This window comes from Trichoderma camerunense (assembly GCF_050948025.1).
Source record: "Trichoderma camerunense strain CBS 138272 chromosome Unknown V8C40scaffold_3, whole genome shotgun sequence".
In the NCBI taxonomy this organism is placed as follows: domain Eukaryota; kingdom Fungi; phylum Ascomycota; class Sordariomycetes; order Hypocreales; family Hypocreaceae; genus Trichoderma; species Trichoderma camerunense.
In genome coordinates this window covers 499,761-518,384 of record NW_028145367.1, presented here as the reverse complement: position 1 = coordinate 518,384, position 18,624 = coordinate 499,761, and the positions used below count along the sequence as shown (strand labels likewise).

General features: G+C 51.1%; 6 protein-coding genes and 1 non-coding gene across 7 annotated transcripts; 3 read left to right on the top strand and 4 right to left on the bottom strand.

The window, feature by feature from the left end:
• Positions 1-458: 458 nt before the first annotated feature.
• V8C40DRAFT_235050 (uncharacterized protein) lies at positions 459-2,111 on the bottom strand. The gene is made up of 2 exons (XM_083213773.1): positions 1,568-2,111; positions 459-1,497 (listed from the first exon to the last, which is right to left on the bottom strand). Exons 1-2 carry the CDS (start codon positions 1,820-1,822, stop codon positions 934-936), a joined length of 819 nt encoding a protein of 272 aa, XP_083076827.1. The 5' UTR covers positions 1,823-2,111; the 3' UTR covers positions 459-933.
• Positions 2,112-3,021: 910 nt separating this feature from the next.
• V8C40DRAFT_235047 (voltage-dependent anion channel-domain-containing protein) lies at positions 3,022-5,969 on the top strand. Its single transcript, XM_083213772.1, has 9 exons — positions 3,022-4,054; positions 4,290-4,329; positions 4,388-4,557; positions 4,622-4,629; positions 4,684-4,833; positions 4,888-5,146; positions 5,215-5,257; positions 5,310-5,539; positions 5,629-5,969. Exons 1-9 carry the CDS (start codon positions 3,653-3,655, stop codon positions 5,791-5,793), a joined length of 1,467 nt encoding a protein of 488 aa, XP_083076826.1. The 5' UTR covers positions 3,022-3,652; the 3' UTR covers positions 5,794-5,969.
• Positions 5,970-6,048: 79 nt separating this feature from the next.
• Positions 6,049-6,138, bottom strand: V8C40DRAFT_t46. The gene has a single exon. It is a non-coding gene; the product is annotated as a tRNA-Pro (tRNA).
• A 452-nt stretch (positions 6,139-6,590) lies between these two features.
• On the bottom strand, positions 6,591-9,222 carry V8C40DRAFT_235040 (phosphatase 2C-like domain-containing protein). The gene is made up of 3 exons (XM_083213771.1): positions 8,433-9,222; positions 7,335-8,342; positions 6,591-7,264 (listed from the first exon to the last, which is right to left on the bottom strand). Exons 1-3 carry the CDS (start codon positions 9,041-9,043, stop codon positions 7,144-7,146), a joined length of 1,740 nt encoding a protein of 579 aa, XP_083076825.1. The 5' UTR covers positions 9,044-9,222; the 3' UTR covers positions 6,591-7,143.
• Positions 9,223-10,342: 1,120 nt separating this feature from the next.
• V8C40DRAFT_262357 (GET complex subunit GET2) lies at positions 10,343-11,427 on the top strand (the record flags this gene model as incomplete). The annotated part of the gene is made up of 2 exons (XM_083219357.1): positions 10,343-10,502; positions 10,601-11,427. The coding sequence occupies 2 exons, from the start codon at positions 10,343-10,345 to the stop codon at positions 11,425-11,427; spliced, it is 987 nt and encodes a 328-aa protein (XP_083076824.1).
• A 50-nt stretch (positions 11,428-11,477) lies between these two features.
• V8C40DRAFT_235034 (uncharacterized protein) lies at positions 11,478-14,042 on the bottom strand. The gene is made up of 4 exons (XM_083213770.1): positions 13,232-14,042; positions 12,921-12,982; positions 12,548-12,815; positions 11,478-12,499 (listed from the first exon to the last, which is right to left on the bottom strand). Exons 1-4 carry the CDS (start codon positions 13,562-13,564, stop codon positions 11,654-11,656), a joined length of 1,509 nt encoding a protein of 502 aa, XP_083076823.1. The 5' UTR covers positions 13,565-14,042; the 3' UTR covers positions 11,478-11,653.
• A 2,055-nt stretch (positions 14,043-16,097) lies between these two features.
• On the top strand, positions 16,098-18,601 carry V8C40DRAFT_235026 (basic helix-loop-helix domain-containing protein). The gene is made up of 2 exons (XM_083213769.1): positions 16,098-16,771; positions 16,841-18,601. The coding sequence occupies exons 1-2, from the start codon at positions 16,693-16,695 to the stop codon at positions 18,142-18,144; spliced, it is 1,383 nt and encodes a 460-aa protein (XP_083076822.1). The 5' UTR covers positions 16,098-16,692; the 3' UTR covers positions 18,145-18,601.
• The last annotated feature ends 23 nt before the right edge of the window (positions 18,602-18,624 follow it).

Below are 18,624 nucleotides of genomic sequence, written 5' to 3'. Positions count from 1 at the left end.
CAGCAGGCGGAGGCGCTGCACGAACAGGCTCTGGGTCTTATTCACCACTAAAGGGCCAGCGCTCGAGCCCTGGGGGGAGCTGCAGCCACTGGAACCCGCCCCCTCAGCTGCGCATGCAAGGGAACACGCCGTGCCCTTCTCGCAGCCATCAGACGACATCCATCATTGGTCGTGCCAGCGGCGAGATGCTGTTAGACTCGACGAGGCGTCTTTACCCCTGAAAGCTCGTCCTCTGCCATCCCGCCGCTAGTCCTATCCGAGCAAGGCCTGTGGCTCCGGCTGCCGAGCTATCGGATTGCGGTGCTGAAGCCTCTCTTTTCTTTGCGCTGGTGCACGTTCAGCTTCTGCAAGCCAACAATCCTACTCATTTCCACATTATGCGCCTAGTTGGTTTCACGCAGCAGTGCAAACAAAAAAAGAGATAGAAGAAGAAAAAGGAAAAGAAAAGAAAGAAAATTGTGCCTTGCCGCTCGAATGACGCCTTTCCCGCGCCATTGCCACCCCTCGCAGCTATGCCTGTCTACTTCCATGTACATCCAGTCACTACTCCGAGTAGATGCGGGTACAATTAATTTCCCACGTTTGTCAGATCCCCGAAATGGCCCTATCCACTCTCATTTGAAGATCCTAGGGCTCTGCTGCGTATGCCCACCGCAGTTGCGCAGCAAAGACATTTTATTATTAAAAAGTCATGACGGAGCATGTGCGTAAAGTCGAGGGGGCCTAGCCTTTCGTGTGACCCTGATTATCTCGGCTGAGAGGCTCACATATGTACCACCTCGTACCCCAAATGCATGTGCTACTGCCATTTCAAAAACGAATGAATCATATAGCCCCCAATCGAGATCTGAAACATCTAGCTTAGTGTCTTCTATTTTGTGATCGTCATGATCTCGAAGCTGGTAATTTACAGTCAAACTGGTACAAAGCATACTATAACGCTTCTCGAAACTGGTCCATAATCTGTTGGCCCATCGTGCGCCGTCGATCGGCCTGGCCTTCGGCTTGGCTTTGAGCACCAGTTGCCACGGCCGTTGCTGGGGCTTCCCCTTCTAATCTTCGCCTTAATCCTTCAAACTCGGCACTTCTCCTGTAGGAGCTTGAGCCCACCATCCAACCTGGGAGCCTCCACGTTGTAAAGGATGTGGGCAGCATTCCTGCTCTCCAAGAATATCCCACGACCCAGCCAATGATAGCTCCAAGAACAGAGCCCGGCCACTGCAGCAAAGCTAGATGAAAGGCAATACCATACTGGTAAGACTTGTCTGATAGCGTGACGCCGGAAAACTGCTCATTCGTAGGTGGCGCTTGAGACGTTGCTATTCGGTACTTGTACATTTGAGGCACCATGGCATGGAATTGTGCCAGAATTGCAAAGATGATTGGTGTAGGCCCGGCCGGCATGTAGTTAAACAAACTCGGAGCTAGGGGTCGGAAAATAGCGAGGATGAGCGGAGGGAATATGGCTGTGAGTAGAGATGAGATGAGAAGGAATGACTATAAGTTGTCATGGTCAGCAAATGGCATCGCATTGCAACAGCGGAAAGATATATAGGATAGATCGTACGGCATATTTTCTTGATCCCCACATGCGCTCAACAGCTCTGAGATTGTACAGCGAGATGGCCGCGAAGAGCACCTCTGTTGAATTGGTGTAGCATAATTGGTAAGCTAGAAGCCTCCAGAATTGTCGATAGCGAAAGATATGTGTGTCTATCAGGATGTAAAAGTAGTGTTTCGCATCGAAGAGGCTAGCGGCTATGGAGGTCGAGACCAAACCCAAGACAGTGAGCCTCGTCACCGGGGCATTCGTAAACGTCATGGCTGTGTATTTGCACTTCTAATCCCCCGTATATCTTAGGTCTTCATACTGGGAATTAGGGCGAAGAAATGTTGTCTATATTCACAGGACCAAGGCTGGACAGCGGCCGCGCGATGCGCCTCGTTCGATATGGAAGAAGCGCAACTTGAAGAAGAGGTGTGTCCAAAATCCGGGTGCTTCGAGGGATTCGATTGGATGGGTACTATTGGAAATGCATACAGAGACGCATTACCACGGAAATGGTTTCTTTTGTCCAAAGGCGCAGCCTCATGAACTTGGTAATTAGACGAGGTGAAGTTGATGCGACATGGAAGTAATGACGGCAGCTAACATGTGTCACTTTCGAGGTCACGTGGGTAGCTTTGGCATCAACAAAACGTTGCTTTAAAGTCGAACGGAGCCCGGTGGAGCTTCTGCCGACTTTTACAAAGGAACAGACGGAATAGTGTCCGGGGAATGTGGAGAACTGTCGATGCCAGGCCGACAAGAGGATTATCAAAGGATTACTTATGGTCCGAAGGGCTCTCGCTTTTTTCGGCCCGAGTCTTAATCGTACCAACGTACATAAAATTCGGAAAGAAAACTGACACATGTCGGAATGGTTCCGACCGAGATGCGTCAAAGTGGAACAGATCATATCTCGGGACAGTGCGAGATAATGCGTTGCATTCCCTTTTACGTATGGAGGTGGCAGATTGATAGGCTAATTGGGGCTTTGCAGTGAGACTCATACAGTGTCTGAGTCTGTATTCGTACGAGAGCGTCGGTTCATTGTTTGAGCGCTTTCTTCAAAGAGTGCCATGTTATCCAGCTTCAATTTCAGATACTACTACCTACCTACTAGGTAGGTGTCTAGGTAGAATAAGATAACAAGAGTAGCCGGAAGTATAGAACGCTCCTATATTATCCGAGTGCAGCAGCGGATACCAAAAAGTAATACGTCAAAGATAACTCGGTAGGGGGGATAGTGTCAGGCAGGTAGTCCAATTCATACATCAAGCTTGTTTCTCTGTAAATATAGTCGACAGTATTACCTAGGGGTCTCCAGGAACGATAACAGCAGGTGTATTCCGTATGAATCTAGATATTAATTCATTGGTGGTGTCGATGCGGTGTTTACTAGCCAAGGCGGGTTACGGAAACAAGGAGAAATAGTGTTGTCCTCCACTTCCTCCTCATAACCCAAGACAAGCTTTCATGTCCAAATTTTGATTAGTATTCGCCATCTCCGAGCCAAAGAGACGAATCAAGCGCAACAATGGCACAATAAATCAACGAAATGGAAAGAAGAAGAAGAAGAAAAACGTCAAATGCTTGTTACGCTATGCTCGCCTTAGGGGCTGGCTTAGGCTCCAATAAACCCTGCAACTGCTATTCTCCAACCCAAGCCTGACCGACAAAACATTGACGCAATTGCTGCCTCTTTTACCGGCACACGAGTCGAGGCGAAAACCGACGACTAAACTGAAGCGGAAAACGCTCGTTTCTTCCCACCCGCATTTTCTTCGCCCCGCCACGGCTGCTTAGGAATCATTGGCTGGACCGTCGGCGTCCAAATCGCTTGGATTCGCCGCTCAACGCGCCGCGATCCCGCCCGTTCTAGGTTGATTCCCTTTGGGCCATTAAAGACACTCCTGCAGCCGGCCCGAACAATCCAATGCCTCTGGCCAATATAGGGTCGCTGGTGCTGGACAGCGTCGTCTTCCTGCTGCACCTCGTCTATGTGCAGATTGCCCTCTCCCACGCCGAGCCCAGCCAGATCTTCCTCATCCACCTGCTGTCCAGCCTCGGCAATCGCCGTGCCGACAGCGAGAGCCTCGATTCTCCTCAATGGCCTCCTCGCAGCGTGGTGCCTCTGTAGGCTTCGCCTTGCCGTTTGACGGCTACGAGTCGCCCACCGAGGACAACCAGCCCGGATTCTTCTTTGGACCAACACCCACGCATTCTGGAGCCACGACGCCGGCGAGGATCTCTATATCCGCTGCTACGCAAAATGTCACTACTGTCACGTTTCTCGAGAGGGCTCACCCGCGGTTGCACCGCTTGCAACGGATGCAACATGCTCGGCAGCCCCCAAGTCCCCCAAGTCGCGATCCCAGTCCCGATGGGTATCAGACCTCGATTGGGCCCTCTAATCTTGATTCTGTGCTGGATGAGGAGAAAGGCAGCTCATCCCGTAAAGTCGGACTCAAAGACCGCATTGCTTGCTATCAATGGACCTTTTTCACTATGGTATGTTGAGGAAGGGGTGACTTATACAAGGAGAGCTTATCCAGCACCCCAGCAACTGGGCAATTCAAGGATCGTAGCGAGACTCAGAGGGAACTTATTCTCTATTTAGTTCTTCCAGTGTCTGATGCTATAGCTACCTCTGAATTCGGAGTACTGGTCAGGTTGGGGCGCTGGATAGCTACTCACTTATACACATATGTATACCCAGGCAACCAGCTCACACTCTCACCACTAGACAATGGCAACCGGAGGACTGGCCAGCGTTCTTCATGGATGTACGGATCATGCTACCCCCGTCCGCGATATTTACCGATATACTGACCTGGATGAAAGTGGTCTATCAAGCCGAGTGGGTGAATGGCTTTGGAGTCTTCTTCTGCCTCCTTAACATTGTGCTCTTCCTCACCAACTGCGTGTTGCTATCCATGCGGTTTTACTTGCGCCCTGGAAGTCTCACCAAGTCGTTTACGGATCAAATAGAGTCCCTATTTATACCCGCCTTTGTAAGCCTCAATTCAAGCTCCCGCCATCTTCTCAAACTCTCAGTGGCTAACCTTCGTTGGACAGTTCGTCTCGTAAGTAATTGGGTGACTATCGAGTATACCACTGTTCTTACCATATGTCGTTAGTATTGCCGTTATTCTCATCAACATATGCCAGTTTGGCGTCCCCCATTGCGGTGTCTGGCTCCTTAAGACTTTGCAAATCCTGTTCTGGATATACACCGGTCTGAGCGCCGTTGCTAGTGCCGGGCTGTATCTCATCTTGTGGTCTACACTGTAAGTTCTCCCTCAATATCGAATTACAGTCTGGTGTCTCACACATATCAACAGAATATTCCCGATTCATATGATGACTCCGACTTGGGTTTTCCCTGCGTACCCGCTCATGCTCACTGCACCGTTTGCCTGCAACCTCATCGCCGCAGCTTCCGCCACGGGCCGTATTGACGTTCTATATGCCCCGGCCGTTGCTCTATCGGCTGTTGCAACCCAGGGCACGGGATGTTTGATCTCTCTTATGATATCTGCCGCCTTCATATACCGACTTATGACACAAAAGTTGCCCAGAGATTTTCAACGGCCTGGTGTTGTAAGTGTTTTGGGGGGCTTTTAGACCCGGAGCCAGGTTCTAGGTCATGAGCTCATCATAGTCCACAGTTTATCTCAATTGGGCCATATGCTTTCACCGCTGGATCCCTCGGTCAGTTCAAGGTTCCCATTCAAAGAAGAGAAAACTCTAACTCTCTGTAAAGCTCAACTCGGAAGCGAAGCTCGTACTATTTTACCAGCCAACTTTCTCGACACGCAAAACAGCGCCGACATCATCAAGATCATCTCCATTCTCGTGGCCCTTTGGTTCTGGGGTCTTTCCATGTGGTTCTTCCTCGTCTCTATGGGATCCCTATGGAAGTATCTGCATACAGGAAAGGGCATGCCGTTCCAGATGACATGGTGGTCGTTTGTGTTTCCAAATACGGCTCTCGTAAGCACCCAACCCCCAAGTCACAACCCCCCTCCCATGACCTTTATTTCACAAACCTTGTTTGGCTCATTTGTTTCCTCCTATTTTAGGTCACCGCAACCGAAATCATGGGGAATATCTTTGAAAGCAGGGGGTTGCAGCTTTTCGGGTGCGCCATGACGATTGCTCTCGTCATTGCGTGGATTGCCATTTTCGCAACAATGGTTGCCTGCATCAAGCAGAAGAAACTGCTATGGCCGAAATCCAAATCTTAATGATATTTGTATAGATGTTTATGATTGCTAGAGTTTCACGATACCCCTCTATATGTATATATCTTTTATTTCTTAGCGTTGCGTTTAGAGCTTCAAACTACTCATTCATGAGGAGCAAAAATTATACTTCACATCATAGCAAATCCACAAATCAAAAAATAATAAAAAGCTTTGACAGAATAAAATATTCAACCGGTTTAGACAACCAGGAAAATTGTCAAAAAGAAAGCAGAAGCGCCTAGAAGGCATTTCAACGGGTCTGGCCGGGGATTGAACCCGGGACCTCTCGCAAGCAAGCTTCAGGGTGTACCCTAAGCGAGAATCATACCACTAGACCACCAGACCTTATATGTTGTTGGATCGCTGTTTGCTAAACGTAATTATAGACCTTTGCTGTTAGCAGTATGCGGTGAAAATCATAGGAATTGCTTGAAGTATTCAATAATTCTAGTATTTACGCATCATGGTAAGATGCAAAGGAAGCATCTCCTGACCACCCACTTGGAGTGGACACGTAAAAAATTTTCTCGTATCTTTTACCCCGACTACACTCCTTAACCATTTATTGCTCCTTTCTTCTAATCACTCTTTCCGAAGTTATTCGTGTTTCTGATTAGACAACTTGATTAAATCAAACTACCCTACAATTGTATAGTCCCGTATACTTTTGACATCAATTTCCTTGCATCCTATAACACAATAGTTGAACAACTGAGGAGCCTCGTTTTGAGATAGTAACGACGGAATCTTCTGTCAATTATAACTCATTAGACACAATGCAACACTGCAATCACGGGCAAAATAATTAAAGAAAAAAAAAATAAGGTAGAAAGTATGAGTTGCCATTCGTCAAAACTGTCCGCCATTCCTGGTGTCGTGTGTCCATCAAAATCACCAAACAATTAGATACTATAGCACAAAAAACAATACACTCCCCAACACCATGACTCAGATCGCCAGCAATTAATCGTCCCTTCTTACACCAGTCGAGTTTTCCATTTCCCGTTACCCCCTCGTCTCCCATCACCTTCTCTAGAAACCGTACGCCATGCCCTACAACAACGCTCCCTACTCTTAATACGCCCCGGCAGACGGTTTGAGAGAAAAAAAGAAAAATCGTAGAATAGAGAGCACCAAATGGAAGAACACAGATCGTTTGGTGGGCATATAACATTTCCCCTGGGCTCATTTGTCGCTGCAGTCTTGTTTGCCGGATGAAGTTTTTATGTCATTCGCTGCCGCTACTGAGCATCGAGAAACTGAAAATCAACGTAGTTCATTTCAATCGTCCAAATATTTGTACAGCAATGCCGTCACCGCCGCTAATGGTAGAAACCTAAGCCAATACTTCTAAAGCCTAGCTCTAGGGTCTTGATCTGTCGTAGCATCTAAGTTGACTGTGACATCGCCAGTCTTTTCGCTTGTCTTGTCACCGTGACCAAAGAAAATGACTTGAACAGTCAAATCATCGCTGTAATCGGATTAGCATAGGCCATTTGTAAGAATTAACAAGTAGACAACAATAATGGAAGAAGACTAACCGATATCGCCTTGAAAATGGCGATGGTAAAGTTAAGAGAGCACAGACCTGCTCATCGTTGGCTCCTCCGAGGGCGTTGCGGACAAGATGAGTGGCAACATTTTTGTCTCTAACAACAAATCGGTCTCTTGCATCGGGATCAATTCCCCATTGCTGTAGACGAATTGGTGTCTTTCCGTCAAATCCAGCCGCTTCTCTGCCCTGTTCCACGGGGAGCGGCTTGCTCTGCGAGCCAAAGACTTTGGACCATGCCTTGTCAAACTGCGAGCTTGGCCTTCCCGTCTTCTGTGTCTCAATCCACTGGCCCACAAGGCCCACAACCTCTTCGTTTGTCAACATTTCCCACAGTCCATCGGTGGCAAGCACAACAAAGTCGCCATTCTCCGGCTCGATCTTGGTCGTTGTGACAATGGGTTCTGCCGTGACGTAGGGAGGGGTTTTTAGTAAAGGAGAGGGGCTTCGTCCAAAGAAGTTCTCGCGGAGTCTCCCGGCGACATCGCGGCTCCATTTGTAGACGGCATCACCAAAAGCACGGGTTGGCTCCAAGCCACCCAAGACACGGCCGTTTCGGATGACGTGCTCTTCACCGGGATGCTCCATGCGCATGCGAGCAACTTCAGTGGGGTTGCCTCCTGTCTGGTCCTCGGAGAGAGCCGTAGCTATCCATTTGCCAGACTTTGTTCGACGCCCCAAGACGGCACGAGAGTCACCTGTGCACGCTACGCGCAGTAACTTACTCCTGCTGTCGTAAAAGGATAGCAGGGCGCAAGAGCCAGACAAGGCAGGCTGCAGCAGCTCAGCAGCCACAGCCTTGGAGCTAGCCTTGAAGACCTTTTCGACACTTTTATGGACAATCTCGTTGTCGAGACGGGTGAAGCCGGCCTTGATGGCCGAGTCAATGGCTTCGGGGGCCGGTGCCGCGTTGGAAGAGGCCTTGTAAGTGCTATTTAATTCTCGAGCCACGTAGCTGATGAGGCTTTCCCGCAATGTTGCCGATGTCGTCCAGCCGCTAGAAGAGAGGATACCAATGTCAACATTTGCCATATGGGATAGATGTTGTATATAATGACCACAACATGAAGGTTAAGGATATACTAACGAGTGACCATCGAAAACTCCCCAGAACATCCAGTCGCTACTGCTAACTTCATCCTCGGTGACACGGGTGGGCACCTCGACAATCTTCTCGGCGTGGTCGTCCTCAATCGGATCGTTGCTCCCTAGCTGGACGAGGTCGTAGCGCGTGACGCCCTGGCCACGATTGACATAAAAGGACTGTTCCTGGCGACGCAGCTTGGCCGTGGCCTGGTCGGGCGTCAACATCTCGACGATCCTGCGGCCGTCCTCGGTCGACGACTTGTACAACGGCCCCTCGCCAACGATGGTGCCCTGCCTTAGCTCGTCGGCTCCGACAACCAGGACAGTGCGCGTCGGCGCGGCATCGGCCGCCTGAGTGTTGGTGAAGCTTCGAGTGACGGCGCTGCCGGGGACGAATTCGGCGCCGTTGTAGTGCCAGGCGCCGTATCCAAGGATCAGACCAGAGGCCAGCGCGACGGGCAGACGACGGAAGTACATGGACGATCTCAGAGGCACATGGGAGGTGCTGGACTGGCGAGCGTGGTGAAGGTGATGTCGTCCTTGGTTCCGCACTTGGCTTCGCACGCTGGGGCGGTGACTTGTCCGGAACGCCCTGACAGCGGCACGATGCATCTGGGCGGCGACGAGCTGACTTGTGGGAACAGCGATGCTTGGTTAAGATTGTCCGTCTCTCTTCTTGCCTCGGGTGATGGAGCTGACAAGGCCGCGGGACAATCTGGAGTGCTAGTTCCGGGTCTAGTGCGAGGTGCTGGGGAGTGCGGCGGTTTGTTGTTTTGCACTGTGCAGTTACCCCAGCCCATGGAAATTAGGGGATCGATTTCGACAGAGACGCCAGCTCAGCTTCCCTGAATAGGGTCATGGGCGTCTACTGGCACAGTGCGGTATCGCTAATGGCGCGTGCTTCGATGAACATATCGGGCCTAGAAACAGCAACAAGCTCATTTCGGGAATTGCGCTTTGATCCCTGCACGATGGCAGTACAGGTCACCCCCGAACATGTGGTTGTTTACTTTTAGGAGGCGGAGGGGGTTTGTTTCGTGATATCTTACAAGTGCTCGTACAAAGTATTACTCGTACTGGTAGGTAATACGAGAGGATGAAGACGGCATGCCTGTAATACTTTTGTGTGCTGGCAAGGGCCAATGCGTTGTGATTCTTGAAGTTCCACCATATGACTGTTTTTCTGCCCCTTTATGATTTTGGCAATTATGCAAAATTGTATCCCATTGCCACCGTTTGGAGTGAATCTACTCGTCTTCTTGTTAAGAAATTGGGTAGTTTCTACTTCATGTTGAAAGATCCTCGTATGTGGTTAGTTTTCAATGTCTTACAATATCCCACCTGGAAACACCTATCGCCTCCTCGCAATCGAAACTGATGAGTGCCTGCTCCTACTAGAAAAAAAAAGAGCATGCCTTCTGGGAATGTCGGTTTACTGCTTGATGATGTTGCCTACAGTTCAGTTGGCCTTGTCTGAGTTAGCTAGGCAGTTTGCACTCATCCGGTCAGCGGTAGCTTCAATACCCATCTTATAGAATTGGCGGTATCGCTCAAAGATGGATGACAAGTTCAAGTAAAACACTATTTGGTCATTGTGTGCTTTATTCGTATAATTTATCAACACCAAGTAATGCAGATTGTGAACAACGCATTGAGGTCATGACGTAGATTTAGAGGCTGAACACAGCATGTATTATCTGTGGTACCTGCACCTCCTACTGGACCCCTCCAAGCGCCCATGTATCATGTGCAAAGCAAGTGCGTGGGGTCTCGTGTGCTGTCATTAGCTGTCCACCTTTCAGGCCACTTATTCGAACGTTCCGACATTTTTCTTTTTTCCGCCACAGCTTCAACAACTCCCACGCACGCAACTCAAATCGCTGGTTCAGATATTTGCTGCTCCGCGCAATCATGGCAGACAGCACCGCGACTTCTAACGACGCCGCCGCCGCCGCCCAGCGAGCCGCCGAGCAGGCGCGGCTTCGCAAGGAGCGCAGAGAAGCAAAGATCAAAGCTGGAGGGTCGGCGAGGTTGGAGAGAATCACCGGCGTTGGCGGTCGTGTGGTTGGAGGTTCGTATACTGCTTAGTGTTTCTTTCCTATCTAGGGAGCTTGTTAAGCTTCTTTGTTCTCTGTGCGAAGCGTGCTAATAGGAATATTGATGTTCAAGACTCAGACTCTCCAGCCCCGTCCGCTCCGGCCACGTTATCAAAGGCAACATCGAGCGAGCACGCGGATCCCGCCGAGATCGACATCTCAGAGCACTTCTTCGTTCCGAAAAAGACGTCTTCCCGCAAGCCCCTCGATGGCGTCTTCTCCCCCAGTCCCGAACCGTCGCTCTCTGAGGACCAGCTGCGCCAGATGATGCTCGGCCTCGATCGTCCTGATCAAGCTGGCCCCGGCGTTGGCGCGACGGGTCCAGGTCTACCACCCGGCATGGAGCTACCACCTGGAATGGAGGACGATCCCATCATGAAGATGATGTCCCAGATGATGGCCGGAGGCTCGATACCAGGCTTCGGTGGTGCAGATGGAGCTTCGAACCCATTCGCCAACATGAACCTCCCACAACAGCAAGCTGCAGTTCAGCTACCCAAAGCTTCGTCCCTGTCTTTCTGGCGCCTCATTCACGCCCTGGTCGCCGTTGGTCTAGGTCTTTTCTTCGTCCTCACGACAAACTTCACCGGAAGCAAAGTCGAGCGCGAGCGCCATGCCCTGGCATTCGATCAAGAGGTGGATGAGGAGATGGAGAAGCGGAAGAATCTGTTCTTCTGGGCATTTGCTACGGCCGAGGTGTTGCTGCTGTCGACGAGGTTCTTCCTCGATAAGAGGAGTACCAACGCCACGGGATTTGTTGCGACGGCTATTTCGTACTTGCCGCAGCCGTACCGCGGCTACATTGAGGTTGGACAGCGATATTTCCAAATCTTCTCTGCTGTGAGGACCGACATTTTGACGTGTGTCTTTGTGCTTGGAGTTGTGTCATGGCTAGTGTAAATTGTCACAATAGCCCTTTTTTTTATAGCATCGTGTAATAGGAATGGATAATACAGTATAAACAATTAATATTATGTATTTATTACCAATGATAACATCGATAGTTTGTGTATACCATCTAAAAACCGTAGCTTATTCCAAAGACATCCAAAGAAGAAGAAGAAAATAGTCATGTACACGTCTCAGAGCCCCCCAAAAGAGATCCATATATGCCCATATGCCCGGTTTATTTCTTCAACACCATGCCCAGAATACCCCCTAGTACGCCTCTAACTCTCTTTGGATTCTCGAGGGCGCAAGTAAACACGACTGCCGTGCTCGCTGCGAATATCAACTTCTCTCGCCACTGCTTCTCCAAGGGATACCGCCGAGGAACCAACGTTGCAAGTGCCCGCGGCGCCACAAACAGGGCCATGTCTTTCCTTCTACCGGCCGTTTCGATAAAGACGCTCCATCCGCAAAGGCAGCATCCGGTACCAACACATATGCCCTCGTCGATTCGCTGGCAGTTCGGTATTTCTTTGCCGAGGACGCGGGGGCCGAGGCGAGTGCGGGCCAGACACACCCCGTAGTAAAAGAGGGTTATAAAGGTAGCAAGAAAAGTGGATGATCGGGTAGAGCCGGTGATGGCCTTGACGAGGTTGATGCGCCTGGGGTTGCGTAGTTGAAGGGCCAAGGCGAGGGGTAGGTAGGTCAGCATGGACCATTTCCAGGAACGAAGGAAGCGGCTAATAGCATGATATTCGCATGACGGGCCACACCCCATGTGGACGAGGTCGCAGGGGAACGGGATGATCTTGGCAGGGTCACCCCATTCCGTAGGCAGGCCGTAGTCGTCGCACATGGAGCCCAGCAGCGGCGCCTGGCCGGTCTCCTTGCCGTAGATGAGCTCCCCGTTTCTGCACCGGCGGAGGGCTTCGATGAGGCGTAGGTCGACAGACGCGGCAGACGTAATCCACTTGTTGTAGCTGCGAGGCAGGCTGTCTGGGGAGTAGAACCATGCCCACATGATGAGGCCCGAGGAGGCGGCAAACACGACGGGGTCCATGAGACGGGACATGACTTGCTCAATCTAGCCAATTAGCTCAAGAAGAGAGCACAGTGAAGAGAGGCTACTAACCACCGTCCACTTGCCCGAAGCCTTGCGACGGGAGCGACGTTGAGACCACAGCTCACCGACGAGGACGTCGGCGGCGCGGGTGACAGCAAAGAGAGTAAGGTCAAGCGTTCGACCGCCATAACCGCCGGTTGAGGCTTCCGACAAGCTTTGCTGCACTGCAGCCAAACCGGAATCTGCCCACGCTGGGGGTGTCTGTTGTGTCTGCTTAGACTGGAGAAGCTGGAGGCTGAGCCATCCTGATATGAATGTAGACAGCCATCGTGCTAGTCTGTGTCAACCAAGACAAGGGCAAACCAACCGTCAGCTTTCGGCCAATATAGAAGAAACGTTGCACAAGATGGAAGGGCTATTGTGTCTATATTCGGAGGCTTACCTGAGTTGTGATGTCGTACTGAGCTGGGTGGCAACGCGGCCGATGATCTTGAGCAGAGGTTCCTATATTGATGTTACAGGTTGATCGTCAGCGACATATTGCCAAGCAATGATACTACAATTGGCTAAGAGAATTGGTCACAGCTTGAACCCAGACTATTACGAACACGGGACTATACGGTCGTATTCTCCTTGTCATGGGGACGGACAAGCGGAAGCTGGCCGAGGGAGGGATTGTTGTCTCCCAAACCAACCGTCTCTGGTCATCAAACCTGACTCAACCCAACTTCTAATAGATAGTCATCATCTTACCTGCAGCAAAGTCGAGCCTCCCACGAGGGCGGCACAAAACGTGGGGAACCGTCGTGGATCCAGGCCTGTCCGTAGGATTCGGAACGCCGAGTCCTTGAACGACCGCTCGTCCTTGTCCGAGGAGAGATACTTCTTTGCGCTCTTGCGTTTCTTGGAGATGAACTGCAGCATCAGCGTCAACAGCCGAGGCGCAACGGCCGAGGCATAGCCCAAGAGATAGGCCCGGACTAACGGCCGCAGGGCTGCAGGCAGGGACTGGAAACTCAAGGGCCCTTTAGGCTGGATGGCTCGAAGGGCTGATGCCATGGGGTGCTTCTCCAAAGTCAAGGCCATGATGGACTTGGAGAAGAGCCGGCGAAAGCTGTATTGGGCGAGGTTGAGTTCAGCTGGGCAGAGACGAGATGCCTAATTGAGTGGCCACCAGCACACCAGCACAGGGACCTCTGCCTGAAGCAGCGCCCGGGGCCAGAGCTCCAGGGCAGACAGACGAATGGCGTTCCGCAAGATGTAACGCGCCGCTCGCTTTGGATGATTGGGGGATGCCTGCAATGGATCTGCTGGGCTGGGCCGCGGCTTTGATAGCTTGGTGCGGGAGGTGTGACGCGACCGCCTCCCAGCGCGATGATGTAGCTGCGTATATTGTCGAATCACGGCTATCGGTGACAAGGAGACAGAAAAAAGGGGGACAATTGACAATGATCTCGAAAAAGGACAATGATGGAATACTCTCAAAGCATAGAATTTGCTAATTGGCGGGCTAGGGGAAGGCCGATTGTTTCGTTGACTGTGGCGTTGAACGTTTAAAGGGGACCTTTTTTTAAGCATTGCGCACTAAGAGGTAGGGACGCAGAGCAGGTACATGTAGCAAAACCTCAACCTCGTGGGGTGCGAATCTCGAATCCGGAGCCTCGGCAGAGCAGCCAGCAGCTGCCGGATGCAACTCTTCCATTGCATTTGATCGCATTGAATCTGTTCCTTCAAAATTCCCACTAGTAATTGTGTTTCTTTTACTAGTAGCTGTTGTATACTATCGTATACCATCGTCACCTTTTTCTGGCGTCTGTCTTACTCCCCCTTCGTGATTATTACTACTGCTTCTTACTGCATGTGCTAACTGTATTAACACTATATGTTAGAATTGAAACACGGGATGCTGGATGGCCAACTTCGGGTACAGTACCGCATCTCATTAGCCCTTCATATTATTCATGCCACGCTGCTATCTGCATGCTACGATGCACAAGCACAATCAAGGGAGGCATCGCTCTTGGCGCACCGGCTCTTCAGATCAAGCAACCACTAACACTCAACCGATGTCACTACAACCCGGCATGTCACGAAACTGAGCTCCACCAAACGCGGGAACTTATGTTTTTCTCCTTCTAATTCCTTCTTTTCGAGATCGAAATGCCAGGGGGGGAGGCGAAGCCATCTTGCGACACTGGAGCCATGACTAGTAGTTACGAGTATACCTCGCGAACCTCGGCCGAGGCAGACGCAGAGGGGGGGAACACAGACCGATGTTCTGATCTGGCAGTCCGGCCGGCACCGTAAATGATTTGCAGACTAGAACATGAACGCCTCGCCCTAAGAAAAAAAAGGAAATTGATCCAACTGCAACTTGAAAGATAGTAGTGTAACACTGCTTTTTCGGCATAATGGTGATCATTGAACGGCATGGCATGGGGGTCCTTTTTGATTCGATTGCAACGTCAAACCAACCCAAGTTCGTCAACGAATCTAATAATACCTGCCCCAGCTGAGACAGATTTTTTACGGCGCATGTCCGAGTTAAGCAGGTTGGGAGCAAGCAGTGCTACGGAGGGGGGTGCATATCTCCGTACGGAACATTTTGGCGGCAGGCCTGTTCCTAGATGCATCTCAGCGTTCCGTCATATGTTCGTTGCTGCTCATCATTATTGTCTTGTGTGCTTGGGGTGCCGAGAATGAAGAATGACGAAATGGCATGTGATGCTCGCTTTGGCGAATAAGTGGGCAGAGCGAAGAGAGAAGCTGTTTGAATCAAACGGGGTTTATCAATCAACTGGATTGAAGGTACAAGCCAGAGTATTGGAGTACTAACTCAATCCGTAAATTGAAGGGAGACTATAGGCGTGATGCCAAGTAGCTCCAAGTAGCTCTGCTCAATAAAAAGCCTCGATAAAGAGGTAAAGTATCCAATAGGCGTTGTCATGCTATTCCTATTCCTGCAGCTAGAGCCACTCCGTACACCTCTGCCAAACAACTTGAACCCACCAGGTGACTTGAATAGAGCGGGCCTTGACGGGACAGGGGTGCTTGAATTTTTCTGGTTCGTCTCCAAAGACGGTCGTACAGGTACAGGTACGAGTATGGATACAGACAATAATACGGGCAATGGCGATTCCTTCATGCCATTACTCGTACAGTAACGCACAGCCGCAACCGACGACCAAGCGGGTTCAGGTTCACGCCCACCGCCAGCACCGCCGGTGTTGCATGAGGGCGCGTGGAGCAGAAGCAGCCTCAACTGGATCTCCCACAAGCCGTCACATCAAATCAATCAATCAATCAATACGGCTCTAGCCTCCCGAGCGCTAGCATAGCATTGTTGCAACAAAGTTCTCAAGGTTCTTTTATGCGCCAGTACTGAGTACGAGTACCGAGTACACGCATCGAGCCGCAGCCCGAGGGCTCCGCTACAACCTCTGCACCTAAATTGCTTGCTTCCTTGCTGCTTACTTGGTACAGGCGGCGAGCGTCCGAGTACAGGAACTTGGATTCATTTCATGTCCTCGTGCCCCTCGTGGGGTCGCCTGTTAGTGGAGTGACGCCTCTAACAGGCTCGTCCGCTGCAGCTTTTTCCTTTGCCCTTCGTAACCCTCGACTGCCATTTGCTCCTGTTTCTGTCAAAGTCCTGGCGAGCTGAGTCGTTGTGCTCTGTCTGAGCTGTCAATAGTGGACATCAAAGTGCGTGCGTGTGTGCTCAGCAGACTTGGCCGTGACAGCACCAGAAACGACTCCACTCCCTCTAAACGTCTACTTGGACCCGTTTTAGCGGTGCACCAGCCAAAACCAGCGCTCTGCTAGGCCCTCCAAGGCCCTCCAACCCCCCCTGGAACCACCCACGACACCACCTGGACCAAGCACCGAAACCGTGACCCAGCCGCTGGACAGTACTTTGAACAGTCCTGCGCCCCACTCCAACTCGGCCTCACCTCATATTCTGCTTCGACCTTTAAACCTCGATCCCCCCCCGTGGTCGGATTTCCGCTACCCCGGATTTCCCCCCAGCTTCTTTCATGTGCTTCTCGAACTAAGATCGCGTGCGCCCTACAAACATCGCCGTCCATCGCAAATGTCCATCCGAGGCCAGGGCATCCGTAGCGCCTGTTTCCCGTCATTCTTCTTCGCCTAGTCCCAGTCCCGCGCACAGCATCGCGGCCTCGCCCGGCTTCCATCTCTCCTCCAAAGGCGCACCCATGCTCGCCGTCCGGCAGCCTCCCAGCAGGATGGGTTCGTCGCAGCCCGATTCCGATCCTTTCCAGATGCCCTTCGGATGTGCGTTTGCCCCGAGTCGCCTGCTGTTGTAGGACTTAAAAGAGTCATGCTGACCCTGCCGTTCTCTAGATTCCGTCGATGGCAACCAAGAACCTCTATTCGATGCCCCCGAGCCTGCGCCCGGCGCTCCCTTGCTGAGCGAAACCGATAGCAAGTTTCTCAGTGATTTCTTCGATGACATGACAGCAAATCAGTACAACATGCCTTCTTTCGGAGAGGGTCTGAATTACAATGCCTGGTTCGACCTACCGCCCCAGTTGATGGGAACAGCAACTTCCTATGGATCTCAGTCAGCTGCACCTCTCGGCCAAGAATCACATTTAAATTACACCAATGACTCTCACAGCCCTCATTTGGGCATATCCGGATCACATCTAATGCCACCGCCACCACCTCCCCCTTCCCAGCCGAACGCTTACCAACAACACCCCTCCGATGATGTTTTGAACGCCGCCGCCACGTTGATGCAAAATGGACCTGGTATGCGCGGAGGTCACAAGAACAACGACTCGTCTACCCCGCGGCGGCCCCTTGGTCCTCCAGTCGGCCACCTCCGCCACCAGGGTCTGGAAGAGTTCCGAGAAGAGAGCCGTAAAGGCATGGCGCACACGGAGATTGATAATACCTTTACAGAATGGATGTGGGGTTCGGGTTCCAAAGGACGCCAGAATTCGACCACACGAGCCATCCCCGTGGATTATCAATGGGGCTCTGATTCCAACTTTAACCTTGCCCAAGGCTATACACCCGAAGCGAATAATAAGGATACGGTCGAGACTCAGCATCAGGAGCAGCTCAAGTGCCTCGAGTGTTTGGAACCCAACCAGAGTGCTGCAACAACTCGTCCTAGTAGCCCGACCAACAGCCAGTCCACGTTCCCGATAGGCTTACATAGAGATACATCAGAATCCGTGGGGAGACCAGACGACGACGATGACGCACCCCCTCGGAAGAGACGAAAGAGCAAAATCAAGAAGGATAGTACAGAGGAAGGCGAGGATCAGAGCACCAACGGGAGCAAGTCTGCTGCCGCCAAGCGGAGGAAAGCAAAGGGCGATCGGAATGGATCCATCTCGTCGCCACCCATGGAAGTTGGTATGGGCAAGCGACGGAAGTCAGCCCTGAACGGAGTCAAGCCTCCGCGCGAAAACTTGTCGGAAGAACAAAAGCGAGAAAACCATATCCGTAGCGAGCAAAAGCGCCGAACCCTTATAAAAGAAGGGTTTGATGACTTGTGCGAAATCGTTCCTGGACTCAACGGGGGTGGCTTCAGCAAGAGCACCATGTTGACAATGACGGCAGACTGGCTCGAAGAACTCCTGGTAGGGAATAGGGACCTGACTGCCCAGCTCGCTGCCCTCGAAGGACGATGAGTTCATCAATTTGACGGCTAATGGTTTTACGCTTAATTTCCCTCTGTCTTTTTTTTCATCTTTATTTTTATATTTCGGTCAACACCAGCGTTCGAATATTTGGAGTCGGGGCTTTACTATTCCACGGGACGATTGCGAGGCGTTGTGTGCTCATATACTCGGGGAGATAAAAGGCTGTGGAGGTTACAATGAGTGGTCCATCAGGTTGATTTCTGGCTGGAAAAGGGAAACGAAGATTCAAAGGGGGTTTTGTGTGGTTATTATCATTGTTGTTTATTATTAGTACTACCCATGATTCCCGATATGAAGATGCCAAGTCGGCATCCATAGGACGCAAATGCTAGATAGATGGACATCAAAAAGCGCGAGATGGCACATGACAAGGACGGTTTATTACCCACGTATGATTTCTAGTGAATTTGCTATGATTGCAGTAGTATGAATAGGTGAATTGATAGGTACTCTTGATATGGAGTTCTG